Here is a 21,598-nt window from a genome sequence, read left to right as displayed (position 1 = left end):
CTTTTGATTTCAGAGCTACCAAGTTTCACTGATTCTCTAGAAGGCTTCTGAAAAGAAAATTGGAAATCGCTTTATATCACAAAACAATATTTCCTCGTAAAGAAATATAAATATAAAGAAATCGTTCGTGGTTCGGGTATATGTATCTGTTCCTATCAACATGCATAAAACATAAAAGTAGGTCTTTATCCCTGGTGACTTTTTGAAATCCCCGTGATTTTGATTTTTGAAAACTGACAGCCCTGTCTCTCCCTCCTCCTCCTCCTCCTCTCTCTCTTTCTACCAACTTATCTATATATAAGTATATAATATATATATATATATCCTATATATGTTTGTTATCTATCTATTGATCTATCTATATCTACTCATTTATCTATATCTAGCAATACCTACCTACCTACCTATCTCTGTACTGTCCTTTGATTTCTAGTCAAATATGATCACAGAATACATTTATCTAATTATTTATCTCTATCTATTTATTTATCTATCTATTTATCTATCTATCTATTCATCTATCTATCTATCTATCTATCTATTTATCTCTGTACTGTTCTTTGAGTTCTAGTCAAATATAATCACAGAATCACCAAGGAACACTTATTCCCCTCAAAAAAAAAGGAACACCCTTCAAACAGGTCACATGAGATTGAGGCAGTTCAGTCACCTGACAAAGTACAAGGACTCATGACAAAAACAAAACAAAACAAAGACCAGTGACAAACACGTATTCATATGCAGGAAATGACACAGTAAATGATCAGTTTAATATTTCATTTCTTTGAAGGAGATTACATCATTCAATTAAATTTAGCATATAGAACGGACACTGATTCCACTATATTCTTGAGAGTGCGGGGGCGCGATTTGATACAACGCAAGTATTTGAAACTCCGTAGGAGCTTTTGTTGTTTTTCTCATATCCAAGCTACCTGATTACATACGTAGGATTGTGAGTGTGTGTGTGTGTGTGTGTGAGTTTTGTTTTTTAAACATAAACCAGAAACTTAAGTTGCTAAAATTAAGCAATTAAGAAAAAGCATCAATGAACTGATACTTTAGCGATAACAACCTTATTTTTTGTTTGTTTCAACATGTTCAAATTTGCAACTTCTGATCATTCTCTTACAATCTTGCTTCAAGTTTGAGCAGAACAATTCTAATCGAAGAAGAAAGAGTTGGCCGAATTCCATTGTCAAGCATAGCCCGGGTCGCACATTCTTATCTATGAAAGAAACAGACCAATATTACATTGGTCGCTGTTTTATCTTCGTCGTTGGTGTAAAGAGAAAAATAAAAACAATGAGAAAAAATACAGATTTTTGACAGAACAAACCGCATCAGACTATCAGACGTAGCAGTGGTACGACTGTCGAACTCTCGTCTTTATCAAACAAATGCAAGCAATGCCTTTGCCTTATTCTCTCGTGTCGGACCTTTGAGTTTGTACAGGCGACAGACTGTCAATAAAACGCAAACTTTGAATACAGATGAGTCTTGCTCAACTCCAAAGCTCAATCGCTACGCCTGCAATGACGAATCTGTAAAATAATGAAAATACTTAGCAGAATTTTCAAGACCACGATGTCGGTTTTCATCATGTCCTCATTTCTGAAGTCATACTACAAGCGGTACAGTGTCTTATATGATTACTATGGTCACCTTGTGGTCACGTATTCATTAGGTTTTCAAACGTGATACTTTTTTTTAACCTCAAGTAATTACTAGTATTGAATCCTTAAAACTCAAAAAGGGTTTGTCTCGCGTGAGTAACCGAAATGCAGGGCTCTGTCAATGTCTGTCCGTTTGTGAATGAGCTACACGATACAAGCACCACTTTTCGATTCTCTGCGAAAGTGCCAACTTTTATTACTTTATTTTCTCAAATGGAAAAGTTTTCCAGTCAAGAACGTAACACTGCCGTCATGATTAACGCTGTTTGTTTTCAATGTTCCGAATGGAAATAAAGTATAGTATTACTTTTATTTTAATTCTAATTAGGATGAAAAAAAAATAGCAATGTGGACTCAGACATGTCAAGATATCTTTGGTCGTGTGGAAGTTAGTATGCCACTGCCTATCGCCGTCGACGATTACCAGGCGGCATGATCCTGGCATTCCACGTAGTCGCAGGAGCAGCTGGTGATCATCGGCACGGTCAGGAGCTCTGTGGAGCCGTCCGGGCACGACATCAGGCGCGTCTCGTCCACGGTGGTCGGCCGACAACAGGAGCACTCCTCCACCATCTTGAGTCTGCCGTCTACCACCTGGTGGTCGAGACACGCCGGAGGGAGAGGAGGGGAGATCGGGAGTGTGACGAGAACGTAAAATGTGATACATTCAAATAATGTGCATGCAGACAATGTCACTACTTTATCAATAGAATACTGTAAAACGAGGAATGTTCGCGTGCATTTTAATTTCGCGAAATTTCGCGAGCGCCAATATTCGCGAAATTAAAATGCAAGCGAAATTTCTTGTCTACACTATATGCATGGACGCCAGTGGCAATTCGCGAAAATTTCATGCCACGAAAAAGGCTGTCGGCTCCAATTCGCGAAAATTTCGTGCCGCGAATATATCATGTTTTACAGAGTAAACAAAACAGTAACACTTCTACTACTACTACTACTGATAATAATAATGAATATGATAATATTCAATAATACTTATAAAGCTCTTAAATCTGTTAAAGATACTGTTCAATAAACCATAATAGTAAACGGTTTATTGTAGAAACAATTTTAGAATAACTGTTGCTCACATTATGTATATTCAACAATGCTTGACATTGATTATGATGATTAACATTTTTACATTGCTTGTTTCTATCCCTAACCTACATTTTAGAACTATTTTGAAGCACTAAAGCTGGGTTTTTGTTTCACCTGCAGATGGTAAAAAATGCCTTCAATACTAGCTTTTCTAAGTGAATTTATACAAAAAAAAAATACTTCAATTTAAATACAGCATCTAATTGCAACTGATTGACTAATTGCCCTACATCGACGTAAAGGGCAATTTGTCAATCAGTTGCAATGAAAACATCTCGACAGAAGAATTTCATGAATTTGAACAGCATCTAATTACCAAAATTGTGATGCACATGCCCGGGAAAAAATATTAAATAGACAGACAGAAACTCCTCTTATAAGAATCAGCATTATTCAGTTCAGTGATGAATATCTTTTTAATCACCTCATGGTTGAATCTGCGCGATGAAGGACAATAACCGGAGCACGAACGTAGATAGAGCGGCTCGAGCAGGGTGCAGTTCTTGTAGGTTATCACTGTCGCTTTCTCGTCGGTCTTCACGGAACAGGGCTCGCAGATTCCCTTGGATGGGGTCGTACTCTCTCCGTATTTGGTGGTGGGCTCTACACACAAACAAACAAACAAACAAATAAACAAGCAAACAAACATTATGGAAAGTTATTTACAATGGAGAATGATGGTACAATTATGTGAGTATCAATTACTGATGTTCGCGCTTCGTATGTAGTCTTGACATATATATTATCAATATTTTCTAACTTACAAATGGAGTGTATAATCTTGCTGCCAACTGGCAGTTAAAGGCCCAAATTCACGAAGGTGGTACAATCTTTATCCATAGTTTAAACCATGAACAAAAGATTTTACCAACTTTGTGAATTCGAGCCTTTGGGTCACATCACATTCTTTAATTTTTTTCTCACATTCTGATATAAATGTAGTAATTCATAGTGCCCCCAGGGAAATCGAGGAAATTTCAATGATAACGAGTTATTTCACAAGGGCCGATATCAAGACGATTGTGCCCGTAAGCATGGTAATAGTCCTACACAAAAAACACAAAAACTTGAGTAGTATTGTATAAGTTATGGTCACTGAATCAATCAAGGGGCATATGATACGCATATCATATATACTGTACGTATACGTATGATATACGATAAGGAACCTGTGTCCCCTTTCGATACACACAATGAGCTCTAAACTAGGGAGTTTTCGCTGACCTGGCGTACGGGTTGGCGTTTCCGACGGTGTTTCTGAGGGTGTTTCCGAGGGTGTTTTTGGTGGGGTAACCGAGGGCGTTTCCTCTGGTCTGGTCGTTGGTACGGTGGGCTCCGGTGGCTCCGTGGTGAAGCAAGTCACACCCACTGTGACATTTCGACAGCACAAGAACCTGCAGACATAGTGTGTAGGGCTCTGTAACATAAAGCTTCCTGCCAATGTTACAGTACGTGCAAATTGTCATGGGCTCAATATGAAGAATGGCCCATACTGCCATGAGCTAGCTTTCTTCTACATGACATACCGAATTTTTCAAATCCTATTCGCCCTCTTTTTCTCGCTTTTGTGTGTGTGTGTGTGTGGGGGGGGGGAGGTCTTTTGCTTATTTGTTAAACTCTGGTCTTGAGTGTGATTTGTAACTGATGGTGTCTTTTTTTGACGTTAATGGTTAATGACAGATTTTTGTCAACGGTATCCCTTTTGGATGAATAGTTGTGCATTTTGTTATACTATTTGGTATGTGTCATTAGCCTTTAGTCATTTCTTTTTCCTGCTGTCCCAAGGGAACTTCTTTCGAAACGCTTTGTTTCAACAACCCTACACATTCTTGAGGCGTCAATGTTCAAATTTGAGAAAATGTAACTTCCGTGGTTAAAGTTCAGTCCGGTATGATGTAATTGATGAAAATTGGTATTTTATTATACTAAGCTTTGGTTGCTGATATTTTTTTTTTGTCATTGTATTTGTTTGGAATCACACAATCCAGAAAAATATAGGAAAAATAATTATGCATCTCTACAAGGTTCTCTGCTCATGCTGTATAGACTAAACCCGGGCTTCGTATTCAGAAAGTGATATGAAAGTTCCTGAGTATATTAAGTGTCACATGGTGGTGATACTTTTTGAGACTTCCGTTTGTTCACAACACAAGTTCTTGGTATATAATATTATATACACATATAATTCATTTCATTTCATTTCATTTCCCACGAAAGTATACAATATGACATTTGCAAATAAACAAAGTAAAGTACAATGTGACTTTTGCATATTCAAATGAGATTTAAATGTACGCCATTTTTTATAATGAAACAAAACATACTATTTGGTAAAGAAATGCATGGGCAAACTGTAACTGAATCGTAACAAAGAACAAAAGTCGGAAATGGAGGGGACTGATATAAAAAGCTTAGCTTGTAGAATGCAGTCCCCTCGTGAGTAGTTAATTGTAGTAGTAATCAAACGAATAGTCTCTAAATTGATATTTCATGTTACGTTTATACATAATATTATACGGGACTTCATCTGCAATAATAACTATATGCAGGGCTCGACCCTAACGGTGGCTCGGTGGCCCGGGGCCACCAAAATTGAAAGTCGGGCCACCAAATTTCCAAAAAGGGCAAATTTGTTGGCCCGCCTCGGGCCACCAAAATTTTGTGAAAAGTACGTCAATCATTCTTATAATTCGTAACTTTTTGCGCCGGAAATTAGCAGTTATATTTGTTTAAAGGATGGATGAAAAGGACTGAATGAATGCCTGAGAGTGAGTGTTGCGAGTTTGTTGAGGTTATTTATGAGTAGATGTATGTCTAACTTCCAATTCTTACTATATGACTAGAAAACTTAGATATTTGACTCATAAAAAAAAACAGGACTTTTAATGTTTTTTTTATTGTTTTTTTTTTCGGGGCCACCAAATTTTTCTCTCGGGCCACCAAAAATTTGAAATTGAGGATTTTGGTGGCCCCATCGGGCCACCAAACAAAAAAGTTAGTGTCGAGCCCTGCTATATGTCATAAGTTTTCTGCTCAGTGCATGAGTTGACTGTCCTGATTTCAAAATATAGTTTCAACTGAGTCACCTTCAATAGGGATGCAGTGTTTCCAATTCTTGCATTTTTTTCGAGAGCTAGTTTGGGTTGATCTTTACTCTGTTCTTACGTTAGCGTCAGTAGAACAGACGCATACACCATAAGAGAAAAAATGAAACACTCGATCTTTTATATCAATTATTCCTCAGACGTCATTTCATAACCTCAACAAAAGAAAACTAATTGATAGCTGTAGTATAAACGATACAATGACAAAGGATATTTGTTGCTTGTTGTTATTACATATGTATCAATTAGTTTTCAATAGTATTGCCGGTGTTTACAAGCAACATTTGTCAAGAAAAAAAGAAAAGAAAGATAACTAAGTTCTCTCACATTACCGCGAAACATTAAACAGTGCTAAAATGATTACAATAATATTGATATTATCATTAGTTTAACATCTCATATCTGAAAAGATTATCAATGGCTAAATGAATATATCGAGAACAGGCCTAATCTTTGAATAGAAGATGAAATTACGTCTGAGGAATAAATGATATAAAAGATCGAGTGTTTCATTTTTTCTCTTATGGCGTATGCGTCTGTTCTACTGACGCTAACGTAAGAACAGAGTAAAGATCAACCCAAACTGGCAACGTCAATGCTTACTCGCCTTCAATGAAATGCCTTGAACCTCAAAAGAACACGATCGCGGTCGTGTTTTTGTTTACTCGAAATCGTCATACAGGTATTGTTTGTGGGTCTTACAAAGTGTAGCTATTTGCAATGTAAGATTTTTATACTCCACTTGTTAGATAAACTTCCGGCAGTCCGATTTATCTTTTGTGATAATTTTTCTTTTTTTACCGATGTCGACGGCTGTTGGTTAGCTAACGTCCTAAAAGTGAGTAACCTAGAGGCTGAACACCTTGTTATTGGCAGGAAACTCAGAAGTACCCCTACCTCACACGATAGTCCAGACAGATAGGTTGTGCGTCGGAGTGGAAGCACTTGAGCCCCTCCTTCACGTCACACGTTAGGTCCTGTCCGACATCGTCCGCATCAAGGTAGGGTGGGGTAGACATCTGGCACTCGATGTCGACGGGGTTTTCGCAGATGTCCATCTCTTGACGGCAGTCTCCGATGAGTTCGAATTCGCCGAGGTCATACGGCGTAACTTTCCCGCCTCCGGCTTCATCGTCGCACCAGGGAGTCCACTCGCAGATCGTTTCGTTGCGGCATTCTTGGGATAACATTTTGAATAGTGATTGTCATTATCATTATTATTATCATTGTTATTTTTATCATTATTGTCGTTATTATCAATATTATTGTTGTTGTTATTATCATTATTATTGTTATCATTCATTTCATTCATTTCTGACGAAAGTATACAATATGACATTTGCATATAAACAAAGTAAAGTACAATGTGACTTTTGCATATTCAAATGTGATTTGAATGCACGCCACTATTATTATCATTACTATTATTACAACTATTACTACTACTACTACTATTACTATTATTTGTGAGAGAGAAGGGAGATTGGAAATATTCTTTAAAATCAAATAGTTGTTTAATAGCGGATAGCAGTAAAAATTAATGTTGCAGAGTTACTCCAAAACCTGCTGTAAAAATTCCATAATGTCTAGATATATCGGAAAGTCAACCATTCATTATGAATTGATTTCCCCCGTCACACGCTCTTGCTCTCAAATTTGCTAGAACATAAAAAGAAGTTAGTCTCTTCCCATGGTATGAATGTGTCATGATAGGGCATCATCCACATCAAATTCTGCTTTTGATCAAAGTATATTATGCATTATGACGTTGAGCTTTCATACATATTATCGGGGACGGTACTGTTACAAAATTAAAAACTTCTAAATGGACTTTCACGTTTCACTGTTGTTTTTTTTTTGGAGGGGAAGAGGGGGCATAACTTGTATTAATTTGTATGGATTTGTGACTGTACGTGGAGAAAAAAAGAAAACAACAAAATAAATATAGAAATAAAACTAAACCAAAGCAAAGGCGTCATACACTAAGTCTTTAATGGCCAACTGGTGATCCATTTTTACCTTATTATCAATATAGAGTATTCATTTTCGATTGTTATAATTGTTGTGACAGTATGTGCATTTAAAGATACCATAACCTCCCTGAAAACGAATACATAATGCATAAAACCGTATCAGGGCAATTACCCTCCCCTCGACATATTTCCTCTTCCTCCTCCTCCCCCCCCCCATATTGTTATTGATAAGGTTAGAGTAAAGATTAGGGTTAGTGTTAGGTTTAAGGCTATAGTTTGGGTTAGGGTTAGGATTAGGTTCAGAATTAGGGTTATGGTCAGCGGAACAGTCTGGGGTAGTTGCCCAGGGGGTCATCGATTTAGAACTTCAGAAAACAAAATGTGGCTATATTGTTTTCATTTATTTCGAGATACCATGGTGGAGGGGAAAAAAGGACTAATGATACTGATATAATTGTGACTTCTCCGTTAGGTACGGTAGGATACCCGACATGTGCAAAACTGATTTGAAATAGTCCGCAAGATGGAGGTTTACGCATTGTTAATAAAGTGATTATAAGGTGAAAACATTGAGAAAACAAACATATGGGTCAAAATGTTTGATTTCCGTAGACTGATGATATGAAAATTATTGCCTTGATAATTGACACAAGAAAACTAAATTTTTAGTATAGAATCTAGGCCATGTAGTTAGTTTCAATACCTGGAACTGTCGTAGTCTCTCCTTCAGATGGTGTGGTAGTTCCTGGAACATGTGGTGTTGTAGTTCCAGGAGCAGGTGGGGTTGTAGTTCCTGGAACAGGTGGTGTTGTAGTTCCGGGAGTAGGCGGTGTAGTACTTCCTGGAACAGGTGGTGTTGTAGTGCCGGGAGCAGGTGGGGTTGTAGTTCCTGGAGCAGGTGGTGTAGTAGATCCTGGACTAGGTGGAGTAGTAGTTCCTGGAGCAGGTGGTGTTGTAGTTCCGGGAGCAGGCGGTGTAGTACTTCCTGGAACAGGTGGTGTTATAGTTCCGGGAGTAGGTGGTGTTGTAGTTTCTGGAGCAGGTGGTGTTGTTGTGGCTGGAGCAGGTGGAGTAGTAGTTCCTGGAGCAGGTGGTGTTGTAGTTCCGGGAGCAGGTGGGGTTGTAGTTTCTGGACCAGGTGGTGTTGTCGTAACTGGACCAGGTGGTGTAGTAGATCCTGGACTAGGTGGAGTAGTAGTTCCTGGAGCAGGTGGTGTTGTAGTTCCGGGAGCAGGCGGTGTAGTACTTCCTGGAACAGATGGTGTTATAGTTCCGGGAGTAGGTGGTGTTGTAGTTTCTGGAGCAGGTGGTGTTGTTGTGGCTGGAGCAGGTGGAGTAGTAGTTCCTGGAGCAGGTGGTGTTGTAGTTCCTGGAGCAGGTGGTGTTGTAGTTCCGCGAGCAGGTGGGGTTGTAGTTCCTGGAGCAGGTGGTGTTGTAGTTTCTGGACCAGGTGGTGTTGTTGTAACTGGACCAGGTGGTGTAGTAGATCCTGGGCTAGGTGGAGTAGTAGTTCCTGGAGCAGGTGGTGTTGTTGTCCCTGGAGCAGGTGGAGTAGTGGTTCCTGGAGCAGGTGGTGTTGTAGTTCCGGGAGCAGGTGGTGTTGTAGTTCCTGGAGCAGGTGGTGTTGTAGTTTCTGGACCAGGTGGTGTTGTCGTAACTGGACCAGGTGGTGTAGTAGATCCTGGACTAGGTGGAGTAGTAGTTCCTGGAGCAGGTGGTGTTGTAGTTCCTGGAGCAGGTGGTGTAGTACTTCCTGGAACAGGTGGTGTTGTACTTCCTGGAACAGGTGGTGTTGTAGTTTCTGGAGCAGGTGGTGTTGTTGTCCCTGGAGCAGGTGGGGTTGTAGTTCCTGGAGCAGGTGGGGTTGTAGTTCCTGGAGAAGGTGGTGTAGTAGTTCCTGGACTAGGTGTTGTTGTACTTCCTGGAACAGGTGGTGTTGTAGTTCCCGGAGCAGGTGGTGTTGTAGTTCCTGGAGCAGGTGGGGTTGTAGTTCCTGGAGCAGGTGGTGTAGTACTTCCTGGACTGGGTGGTGTAGTAGTTCCTGGACTGGGTGGTGTAGTAGTTCCTGGAGCAGGTGGTGTAGTAGTTCCTGGACCAGGTGGTGTAGTAGTTCCTGGAGCAGGTGGTGTAGTACTTCCTGGACTGGGTGTTGTAGTAGTTCCTGGAGCAGGTGGTGTTGTTGTCCCTGGACCAGGTGGTGTAGTACTTCCTGGAGCAGGTGGGGTTGTAGTTCCTGGAGCAGGTGGTGTTGTCGTCACTGTACCAGGTGGTGTAGTACTTCCAGGACCAGGTGTTGTAGTTCCTTCAACAGGTGGTGTGGTAGTTCCTGGACTGGGTGGTGTTGTTGTTCCTCTACTTGGTGGTGTTGTAGTTTCTTCCCTAGGTGGTGTAGTTGTTTCTCCTTCGGATGGCGTTGTTTCAGGTAAGCATGTTGGTGGCAGCGTTGGTGTGTCGCAGCAATAAAATCTAAGACAAGCAAGGAGAAAATCAAAGGGATGGTTTGCAGCTTTAAACTTCTTTGGAGATTATATGCACCTTTGGCTTAATTTATAACATGGTTCAGCTCTTGGTAGAAACGAATTACCGATGAAAATGAAATCAATAGCCTACTATTGCCAAATAAGATATAGAATTACTTATCCAGGGAGTTTTTCAGTGGATCTGTTTGGGATTAGTTAGGTTTCCATATCTTATTTCCTTTTGCAATGCCGTTTCTAAAGCATAACAGTATACAAATCATATCATCTGTGGTATTACTTTTAGTGGGAATGCACCTTACAAGCACTGCCTTTTAACATTCCTCCTCATTTCCAGCATTTCCGGACATATACAATATTCTGTAAACGTATCTGTAATTGTGCATTGTGATCGATGTAATTTTTGTATTAAATTTCTGTAAAATATTCGTATGTTTCTGTTTTATTTTTTATTTATTTACTTTAATATTTATCTATTTCTAATCTTTTGTCAGGGTAGCCCATTCATCAATAAATAGTGGTCTTCCATGGAGCCCTGAATAATATTTATGAACATATGTACATTAAATAGTAAAAAATATATGCAGAAGATAAAACGTAGATACATACTGTACATTACAAAGTAACATAAAAATACAGTGTATGTTGATTATATGCCACAAGAGTTCACCAGAATGCTGACATAACAATAATATTAAAACGCTATTATACAGGAATGATTAGCTAGTCCAGAGTAAATTTGGTGTGTTACTTTATACAAATAACAACTTTGCCTAAACAATCTCTTAAATGAATAATATATGGAAGAAGCTGATCTGATTGAATAATCTAGCCTGTTCCATTCAAGTAAAGAAGATACGATTGGGCTGCACTTGTGACAGTCAGAGTGAAATCTAGGCACACGTAGACTTCCACTGTCTATCAGCCGTGTGGATGTTCATGTACATCACTAGGCTTAACTAAGTGTACCTGAAGGTATGAAGGTGCTAAGTTATGAACGCATTTATATATCATCACGCGACTGAACTCGAAACGTTTGTCTAGTGTCATCCATTTAAGACTTCTGAATAAATCAGCCGACGGTGTGTCATATGTTTCGTCCAATATTATTTGTGCTGCCCTCTTTTGAATTTTTTGTAGCTTAGTTGTATGGGATTGAAATCTGTTTGACCTAACAACAGAACAGTAATCAAATTGTGGTAACACTAGACTGTTATAGAGTAATTTTAAGGATTGTTGGGGCAAAAAAAAAAGCCTTCGCTCTCTTTATCATACAGACACTTTTCTCGGTACGTTTACATACATTTTCGATTTGTTTAGACCATTTCAGTTCTTCATCTATTAAAACACCTAAACATTTGGTGAACTGAACCCTTTTAATCAGACTACCATTTGAAGAGTTTGTTCGCAAAAACCGATAAGTCCATTTTTGAAGATTTTGAAGTACGGTCTCTGTCATAAAGTTTTGCAAGAGCAGTTGATGTGGAATGAAATGGTCTAAAACCAGATTGATTAGGGTGTAGTATATCATTCGCATTCAAGATTTCGCTCAGTTGTTGATGTACGGCCCTTTCGATAATTTTACTCACGGTTGGTAAGATTGAGATAGGGCGGTAGTAATAAATACCCAAAAAATGCATTAAAAATTAAACTAATTGATCTCATACCTGATTTGGTAATCCAGACATAGCTGCTGCTCTTTTGTGTGATTACAAACCAATCCAGTCTCCACATCACATATCATGTCTTGACCTATAAACTCCCAATCGTAATGGGGTTCGTCTACCATTTGACATTCCGCAGCTAGTGGATAGTCACAGATCTCCATCTGTGTACGACAATCCTTGATGTACTCAAACTCGCCATCGTCTGATGGCAGGATTTTATCATCATCAGTGCACCAGGGTGTCCATTCGCAAACTGGGGTGGGTGTAGTGCAATCTGCGTTTCAGAAACAAATGTTAAAAATGACTTTACGTTTAGTGATAGGCGCCGCAGATGGTGCGATTATGTTTTCACAGATTCAAATATTACTTTGTTTTTGGAATTCCGACACTATACTTATTTTTGTTGAATATCCACGTTTTGAGACCCAGACATGCGTGACAATAAAATTGCGCATAATGGCTTTGTACATTCGCTGTTACGTATAAACAAGTTTCTAGTTTCCATGATGAAAAATTAGATGTTGCTCTATCCATTCTGAACACTCCAAACGATCAAATGTATACCGAGATGCTCACAGTCTCAAACTGTGGGGCCTTTTTTGTATGTCATTTGTAATGAAAAGGACACATCAATGACAAATAAAGTGAACAGGCCCTATAGCTACATTTGGATGATTTTTTCAAGAGTGGCAGATATAGTGATTCGTTCTTTGTGCGATTGAGAGCGATTGGCCGTGTAACTTTTGAGATATTTATCTGGAACAGACTTTAAAAAAGGATACCTAAGCTGGGACTCGAACTCGATACCTTCCAGCTAAGTTTCAATCAAATTTCCAGACGTGATCTCTGGCATGGTATGACATATTTATGACCAAATAATAAGATTTTGTGATGCACACTGAATGTAAAAAAACAGTTGGTTGGAAATAAATGTTACCAGCGTGAGTAGACCCTATGTGACTTCAAAAGAACGAGGAGAGGGCATCCCAAATAATATGTTCCATACTGTCTCGAATGTGGATCTATAAGGAGTCACACAGTACAAGTTCACAGCTTGGTCAAGACAGGGCCATATCAGAGAATTTCTAATTTCCATGGACAGGAAGTAATGACGTCAAGAGGAGGCTTGAGCATCACAAAATTAAATGGTTAAGAAATTTTTGATAGGCAGAAAATAGCAGGGACGGATCCAGGAATTCCGAAAAGAAGGTGGGGTGCCAAATACATTTCTGGTGCCACCTCCGGGCCACCTCCGGGCTTGACACAAAAAAAAAACCAGCTTTAGCGTAATTTTCTGCTGCCACTACAATCAGCTGGTAAAGACGGTTTCTTCAAAAATGAAAGGGGCGTCCGAGAACCTTTTTCACTTTTTCTTTCATTTCTTTTTAAGAAAAATAAGTGGGGCGCCGCCTTTGGATAAAATTATGGAAAAACGAGCCAACAAGTCAATGGAGCAGACCTTTTGCAGAAACTTCCCAGGAAGTCACCTCACCTGACTAACTTTACATGGGATCCTATGGTATTAGCAAAATACAGGGTGGCCCAAAAAGAACGGAACGCCTAAGATCGCTAATTACAGCAATATTCTTGCAAATATGTCATGATTTTGTACACTATTGGATAGGCCATTCTTTTTCCAATAGAAAGACACCAAGTTCTATGATTTTGGTTAATGCGTTATGATTTAGGACAATTTTTGTGAACCCTTGCAATTTTCAAAATGTGATCATTTTGCACTCTCAGAGATACCGAAATCAGCGATAATTCGGCTTGTCATAGAACCAGCAGCGTTCACAATGCGTGGAATGTGGACAACAGCTCTTTACTGTGAATGGAAGAGAGAGTGGGCGGGGCGGACGGTGTGATTGTCATTGCCCGTTGAGACGACATAATGGGCTCAATGGAATTCTAAATTTAGCTGAAAAACTAGCAAGGTGAAATTAGACGCATGATTGGCAGTGTTGACGTGACGTGAGTTCATGAGTGGATTAGGAATAAAGTACATACTTTTAATCAAGTATGCATTGATAAATACAGTGAGAACTGAGAAATTTTGCTGTATCGGTTTATGAACGAATTAAGAGGTATATCACCCGGCTTGAGACTACATGTAGTTCGCGACTGCAGAGCAGTTGCAGAGATGTCTCCGCTAACCAACGACTAGAGACGTCTATTGTGATATTACGGTGTCTCCGATGAGTCGCAAGAAACTTAAAGACACGATTTAACAATGTGGCCGACCGCGATGTTAAAAAGTCTCAATCTGAGCTGTCTGACCTTTACAATTATGCTCAGATGGATGAAAACTATAAAGAGAAACAAGCATAACGTAGATCATGGATTAATTTTTAAGATATCAATGAGTTTGCTTATCTGGTGCAGGCGCGGATCCAGGATTTTGAAAAAAAAAAGGGAGACCCGAATTCGACCGAATCTATGAGCACTCAGCTTCTAATCCGATTCTACTTTCCATGCCAGCGAGGAAAAGCAGGGGTGGAGATGGGGGGTTGCTGGTAAAAAAAGAAAAAAAAATGGCGTTGAAAAAAAAAACTTGCCCTTCTTGTACTTGTATCCCTGTTCACAGAACCGCCTAGTGCGTATTTTTTAGAACTTGCCTGAAATGATTCAAGTTTACCGGCCTAATGCACCAATAGATACAGGGATATTCTCACTGTATTCATCAATGCACACTTACTTAAAAGTACGTGCTTTATTCCTAAAACAATTATGAACAGCCTTACTTACGTCACTGCCAATCATGTCTTTGAATTAGCCTGGCTACTTTCCAGCTAAGTTTAGCATTCCATTGAGTCGAACATGTCGTCTCATTCACAATGCCAACGGACAATGACAATCCGCACCGTCCGCCCCACCTACTCTCTCTTCCATTCACAGTAAAGAGCTGTTGTCCACATTCTACGCATTGTGAACGCTGCTGGTTCTATGGCAAGCCGAATTATCGCTGATTCGGTATCTCTGAGAGTGCAAAATGATCACATTTTGAAAATTGCAAGGGTTCACAAAAATGGTCCTTAAATCATAACGCATTAACCAAAATTCAAGAGCTTGGTGTCATTCTCTTGGAAAAGGAATGGTCTTTCCAATAGTATGCAAAATAATGACATATGTGCTGCAATACTGCTGTTATTAAAGATCTTAGGTGTTCCGTTCTTTTTGGGCCAAAAAATTGAGGTTTTCAGATGGAAATTTAAAACGCCGCAATGATAGTTAGGATTGTTAGAAGCCATTAGGAACATTGTGTAGCTATTTTCTCACCAAAAGGTTGAGTTGTAGTTCCTGGACTAGGTGGTGTAGAAGTTCCTGAAGCAGTTGGTGTTGTCCCTGGAATAGGTGGCGTTGTAGTTCCAGGGACGGGTGGTGTTGTTGTCCCTGGAGCAGGCGGTGTAGTACTTCCTGGAACAGATGGTGTTGTAGTTCCGGGAGCAGGTGGTGTTGTAGTTCCGGGAGCAGGCGGTGTGGTACTTCCAGGAGCAGGTGGAGTAGTTGTCCCTGGAGCAGGTGGTGTTGTAGTTTCGGGAGTAGGCGGTGTAGTACTTCCTGGAACAGGAGGGGTTGTGGTTCCTGGAACAGGTGTTGTCGTTGTCCCTGGAGCAGGTGGAGTAGTAGTTCCTGGAGCAGGTGGTGTTGTAGTTCCGGGAGCAGGGGGTGTAGTACTTCCTGGAGCAGGTGGTGTTGTAGTTCCAGGAGCAGGAGGTGTAGTAGTTCCTGGAGTAGGTGGGGTTGTGGTTCCTGGAACAGGTGTTGTCGTTGTCCCTGGAGCAGGTGGAGTAGTAGTTCCTGGAGCAGGTGGTGTTGTAGTTCCGGGAGCAGGAGGTGTAGTACTTCCTGGAGCAGGTGGTGTTGTAGTTCCAGGAGCAGGCGGTGTAGTAGTTCCTGGAGCAGGTGGTGTTGTAGTTCCGGGAGTAGGCGGTGTAGTACTTCCTGGAACATTTGGTGTTGTAGTTCCGGGAGCAGGCGGTGTGGTAGTTCCTGGACCAGGTGGTGTTGTAGTTCCAGGAACAGGTGGGGTTGTACTTCCAGGAGCAGGTGGAGTAGTAGTTCCTGGAGCAGGTGGTGTTGTAGTTCCGGGAGCAGGGGGTGTAGTACTTCCTGGAGCAGGTGGTGTTGTAGTTCCAGGAGCAGGCGGTGTAGTAGTTCCTGGAGCAGGTGGTGTTGTAGTTCCGGGAGCAGGCGGTGTAGTACTTCCTGGAACAGATGGTGTTGTAGTTCCGGGAGCAGGTGGTGTGGTAGTTCCTGGAGCAGGTGGTGTTGTAGTTCCAGGAGCAGGTGGGGTTGTACTTCCAGGAGCAGGTGGAGTAGTAGTTCCTGGAGCAGGTGGTGTTGTAGTTCCGGGAGCAGGCGGTGTAGTACTTCCTGGAACAGGTGGTGTTGTAGTTCCTGGAGCAGGTGGAGTAGTAGTTCCTGGAGCAGGTGGTGTTGTAGTTCCGGGAGCAGGCGGTGTAGTACTTCCTGGAACAGGTGGTGTTGTAGTTCCGGGAGCAGGCGGGGTTGTAGTTCCTGGAGCAGGTGGTGTTGTAGTTTCTGGAACAGGTGGTGTTGTAGTTCCAGGAGCAGGTGGGGTTGTTGTCCCGGGAGCAGGTGGTGTTGCAGTTCCGGGAGTAGGCGATGTAGTACTTCCTGGAACAGGTGGTGTTGTAGTGCCGGGAGCAGGTGGGGTTGTAGTTCCTGGAGCAGGTGGTGTAGTACTTCCTGGAGCAGGTGTTGTTGTCCCTGGACCGGGTGGTGTAGTAGTTCCTGGAGCAGGTGGTGTTGTTGTCCCTGGACCAGGTGGTGTAGTACTTCCAGGACTAGTAGGTGTAGTTTTTTCAACAGGTGGTGTGGTAGTTCCTGGAGCGGGTGGTGTTGTTGTTCCTCTACCTGGTGTTGTAGTTTGTTCACTAGGTGGTGTAGTTGTTTCTCCTTCGGATGGCGTTGTTTCAGGTAAGCATGTTGGTGGCAGCGTCGGTGTGTCGCAGCAATAAAATCTTCAGACAAGCAAGGAGTATGAGAGAAAAAATCAAAGGGATGTTTTACAGCTCTATACTTCTTTGGAGATTATATGCACCTTTGGCTTAATTTATTACATGCTTCAGCTCTTGATAGGAAAGAATTAGCGATGAAAATGAAATCAATAGCCTACTAATGGCAAATAAGACATAGAATTATTTATCTAGGGATTTGTTCAGCGGGTCTGTTTGGGATTAGTTAGGTTTCCATGTCATATTTCCTTTTGCAATGCCGCTTCTAAAGCATAACAGTATACCAATCATATCATCTGTTGTATTACGTTTTGTGGGAATGCACCCTAAAGGAGCTGCCTTTTAACATTCCTCCCCATTTCCAGCATTTCCGGACACATATAACATCTGTAAACGTATCTGTAATTGTGCATTGTGATGTAATCTATGTAAAATACTCAAATGTTTCTAATGAAAAAAAAAATGAATAGATCTCATACCTGATTTGGTAATCCAGACACAGCTGCTGTTCTTTTGTATGATTACAAACAAGTCCAGTCTCCACATCACATATCATGTCTTGACCTATAAACTCCCAATCGTAGTGGGGTTCGTCTACCATTTGACATTCCGCAGCTAGTGGATAGTCACAGATTTCCATCTGTGTACGACAATCCTTGATGTACTCAAACTCGCCATCGTCTGATGGCAGGATTTTATCATCATCAGTGCACCAGGGTGTCCATTCGCAAACTGGGGTTGGTGTAGTGCAATCTGCGTTTCACAAACAAATGTTAAAAATGACTTTACGTTTAGTAATAGGCGCCGCAGATGGTGCGATTATGATGTTTTCACAGATCCAAATATAAGTTTTCACGGTCAATTTCATACTTTTGTTACTCAAATTCATTAATGAGCATTCAAATTCACGCAGCGCACGCACGCGAAAATATTCGGGCATTCAAATTCAGAATCCGAGAGATCAATTCTATATACTCTCTATTTATGGGCGTTTAATTTTGTTTTCGGGAAATCAAATTCACGATTGGGCATTCAATTTCAAAACGCCAGCACCAACTTTCCTACTCGTGCATTCAAATTCTTGCGATAGTCACGTGATAGTCCAATTGAGCTTGTTTGGAGCGTTCAAATTCATTTTTAGGCGATTAAGTTCCTACTTCGTGCAATAAAATTAACGAGGAAAATGGAGTAGACTTTTAAGAAAGGAAAAAGGGCCAACACAACCTATGAAGGCTTGCATGGTAGTGTAATTATGATTGTTTACAGGTTCTACATTGTTCTCTGTTCATGTATTATTTGCTTTTCATCTCAATGAATTTTAAATTGTAATGTCCAATCAACAGTGTATCCAAACAACACAACCACAATTTAATCATATTTCTTGATGATAGTGCATGCTGCCAACGCCCCAACGCCAACCACATAATGACAATTCATCAATTTAAAGACAAATTGACACACCATGATCTCACACAGCCCCGCAAAAGTAAATCAATAAGACAGCAATACACAACTAACAAGACGTATAAAATGTTAATGTATCAGTTTCAATATAGTCGAAATTGTATTTTTTTTCCTCAAAAGTGTCAACCAACCCTCCGTATTACGTTTGTCTGTAGGCCTATACAGTGCCTAATGTTTGTTTGTTTGTTTCATTTTCCATCAAAGAAGATGGCTGGATAACCCATATTCAGCTGCAATAGCTGGTCTTCTATATGGGGTCCAGTTGGATGTTCTTCTCTTTGCGATGAATAAATGAAGTAGGATCTTTTACCTGCATGAGTTGTGACTCTCTCACACATGGGACCTCCATTTTATATCCAATCCGAGGGACATGTGCCTGTATATTCCTTTTTGCTAAGCGCGAGTTCAAAATTGTAAATGAACAGGTGGACCTCTACTGCAAAATAAATAATCATCATAAATCCCAATATTCAAAGCCAAATGAGAAACACATGCATACACGGCCCCAAATCAAAACTAACTAAATCAGGACATCTTTCAAATTGAATGCAGTTATTTGGAACATGGTTGCCTATTCACGAATTCGAATGACCGACGAGATTCCGTCGCCAGCTTGACATGAATTTGAATGCTCATTTATGAAATGCGCGCTCCTCTATTAAATTTGAATGCTCCGATAGTGAATTTGAATGTTCCGATGGTGAATTTGAATGTTCTGATAGTGAATATGAATGCTCCGACAGTGAATTTGAATGCTCTGATAGTGAATTCGAATGACCGGATTTTGAATTTGATTGCTGATTCAGTGCTGCGAGTGTGGAATGCGTGAAATCAAATGCCTGGAATAGGAACTTGAATGGCAAAAGTATGAAATTGACCGGGAAAATCTAGATTTCTTTGTTTTTGGAATTCCGACACTATGCTTATTTTTGTTAAATATCCACGTTTTGAGACCCAGACATGCGTGACAATAAAACTGCGCATAATGGCTTTGTACTAGATGTTTCATAAAACATTTTCCACTTTTGATTCTTAATAATTCAAGAACTATATATATATCAGATAATACTGTCATTAATATGAATGTTAGCTGAATAATGTACAATTTTGTTGACGGTGGTTTAAGTATGAAAGCATAGATCAGTTTCGTGAAATCCATGGTTAATTTCACAGTAATAGGTTCCAGATTTTGCTCTATTTTCAACCCTCTGTACAAACTTTCACTTTGCACAGGGGTCAATGGGTGTGTATGGGAGTGTGTGGTTAACACCCTGACAATGGTCCTGAACAATGGTCAGGGTTTGAATGCTTCATTATTTATTCTTGAGAAATTCCGCTATCACAATCAGTCTTTATTCAGCCTCTGGCAGTGTCTGTGTAAAGTCAAAAGGCTGCTGAAACTGTCATTGAGTCGCGACAGTGCTCTCCCTACTTGTGAAAATGAATTTACAATGAAAACCTTATCTGTCGTAAACGTGGTGACAGGAAGCAAAGAAAATCAATTTGAGTATAAAAATTATACTTGTGTATATGAAGCCTTAAATAAATCTGCTGTGAAACAAATCGCCCCAATGTAAAATGCTGCTAAACTCTTTACCAAAAATGACCTCTTTTTATCGAAAAATCAACAAATTTGTCAGACTTTTAGTAGACGGTTGCATTAAAATGAAGAACTTTAGATCAATTATGCTTATTCATATTCCAAATTTAGTGATATGTGAATCAAAATTTGAAAATGATTGCCAGCTAGAATGAAATGTGGTGTTTCCAAGCACATGGAAAGATGTGCTTACTGTTTTTCATGTGCATGCATTTTACCCTTTACCGTGCATAAATTCAGACTAGCAGTGCCCAGGGCAATCTACATATTGATTAAGCATTCATGTGCCTTAAATTAGAGCGCGAGACTGACGCCTAGTCAACAGGTGGTTCAGGCATGTCCATTGTTCAGGGCCATTGTCAGCACACACTCACATACACATCATTGGTTCCTGTGCAAAGTTCAATTTTTGTACAGAGGGTTAAAATTTGACAAAAATCTGAAGCCTTACTTTAAAATCAATCTTAGATTTAATGAAATTGATTTATGCTTTCACATTCAAATTACCTTCATCAAAATTGTACACTGTTCAGCTATTACTCATATCAATGACAGTTTTATCGGATGAATAGTTTTTGAGCTTTTATTGATCAAAAGTGGAAAATGTTTTTTGAAACAAGTAGTATATTCGCTGTCACGTATAATTTCCTCGTTTCCATGATGAAATATTGGATGTTACTTTATCCATTCTGAATACTCCAAAATAATAATCAAATGTACACCGATATTCTAACAGTCTAAAACTGTGGGGCAATTTTCTTCTGTGATTTGTAACGAAAAGGACATATCAATGACAAATAAAGAGAGCAGGGCCTATAGCTACATTTGGATGATTTTTTCATGATTGGCAAATATAGTGATTCGTTCATTGTGCGATTGAGAGAGATTGGCCATGTAACTTTTGAGATATTTATCTGGAACAGATTTGAAAAAAAAAAAACCTAAGCTATGACTCGAACTCGATACCTTCCAGCTAAATTTCAATCAAATTTCCAGACGTGATCTCTGGCATGGTATGACATATTTATGACCAAATAATATGATTTTGTGACGCACAATGAAGGTAAAAAACAGTTGGTTGGAAATAAATGTTACCAGCATGAGAAGACCCTATGTGACTTCAAAAGAACGAGGAGAGGGCATCCCAAATAATATGTTTCATACTGTCTGGAATGTGGATGTCTATATGGAGTCACACAGTGCAAGTTTACAGCTTGGTCAAGACAGGGCCATTTCAGAGAATTTCTGATTTCCATGGACAAGAAGTAATGACGTCAAGAGGAGGTTTGAGCAACACAAAATTAAATGGTTAAGAAATTTTTGACAGGCAGAAAACAGCAGGGGCAGACCCAGGAATTCCGAAAGAGGGGGGGGGGGACGCCAAAAAAAAAAATCTGGCTCCACCTCCGGGTTTCGTTGGATGACAAGCAAAAAAACAAACAAAAATAATATGATAAAAAACCCGCTTTAGCGCACAATGTTTCCTTTTCTCACGCCACTTCCGGGATTCCGGCTGACAAGCGAAAAAAAAAAGGCTTCTGCTGCCACTACAATCAG

At 40.1% G+C, this 21,598-nt stretch overlaps 2 protein-coding genes across 2 annotated transcripts in view; both read right to left on the bottom strand.

The window, feature by feature from the left end:
• Positions 1-2,096: 2,096 nt before the first annotated feature.
• Positions 2,097-7,071, bottom strand: LOC140239807 (uncharacterized). The gene is made up of 4 exons (XM_072319625.1): positions 6,779-7,071; positions 4,002-4,171; positions 3,202-3,380; positions 2,097-2,270 (listed from the first exon to the last, which is right to left on the bottom strand). Exons 1-4 carry the CDS (start codon positions 7,069-7,071, stop codon positions 2,097-2,099), a joined length of 816 nt encoding a protein of 271 aa, XP_072175726.1.
• A 1,460-nt stretch (positions 7,072-8,531) lies between these two features.
• Positions 8,532-21,598, bottom strand: part of LOC140239806 (uncharacterized) — a 29,409-nt gene continuing 16,342 nt past the window's right edge. The window contains exons 12-15 of the mRNA XM_072319624.1: positions 17,457-17,730; positions 15,275-16,983; positions 11,999-12,272; positions 8,532-10,320 (exon numbers count right to left, since the gene is read on the bottom strand). Coding sequence (XP_072175725.1) covers positions 8,532-10,320; positions 11,999-12,272; positions 15,275-16,983; positions 17,457-17,730 — 4,046 coding nt within the window. The remainder of the gene's footprint in view (positions 10,321-11,998; positions 12,273-15,274; positions 16,984-17,456; positions 17,731-21,598) is intronic.

This window comes from Diadema setosum, chromosome 16 (assembly GCF_964275005.1).
Source record: "Diadema setosum chromosome 16, eeDiaSeto1, whole genome shotgun sequence".
Lineage (NCBI taxonomy): Eukaryota > Metazoa > Echinodermata > Echinoidea > Diadematoida > Diadematidae > Diadema > Diadema setosum.
Note: the sequence above shows the minus strand (reverse complement) of the source record. Positions and strands in the feature narration are given on the sequence as shown.

Excerpts from the sequence above, each read along its gene's own strand:
- LOC140239807 (XM_072319625.1), bottom strand. The coding sequence starts at position 7,071 with ATGTTATCCCAAGAATGCCGCAACGAAACGATCTGCGAGTGGACTCCC. Across the intron at positions 3,381-4,001 it reads AACGCCAACCCGTACGCCAG|AGCCCACCACCAAATACGGA; the intron begins GTCAGCGAAAAC and ends GTTTGTGTGTAG. Across the intron at positions 2,271-3,201 it reads CGCGCAGATTCAACCATGAG|GTGGTAGACGGCAGACTCAA; the intron begins GTGATTAAAAAG and ends CTCGACCACCAG.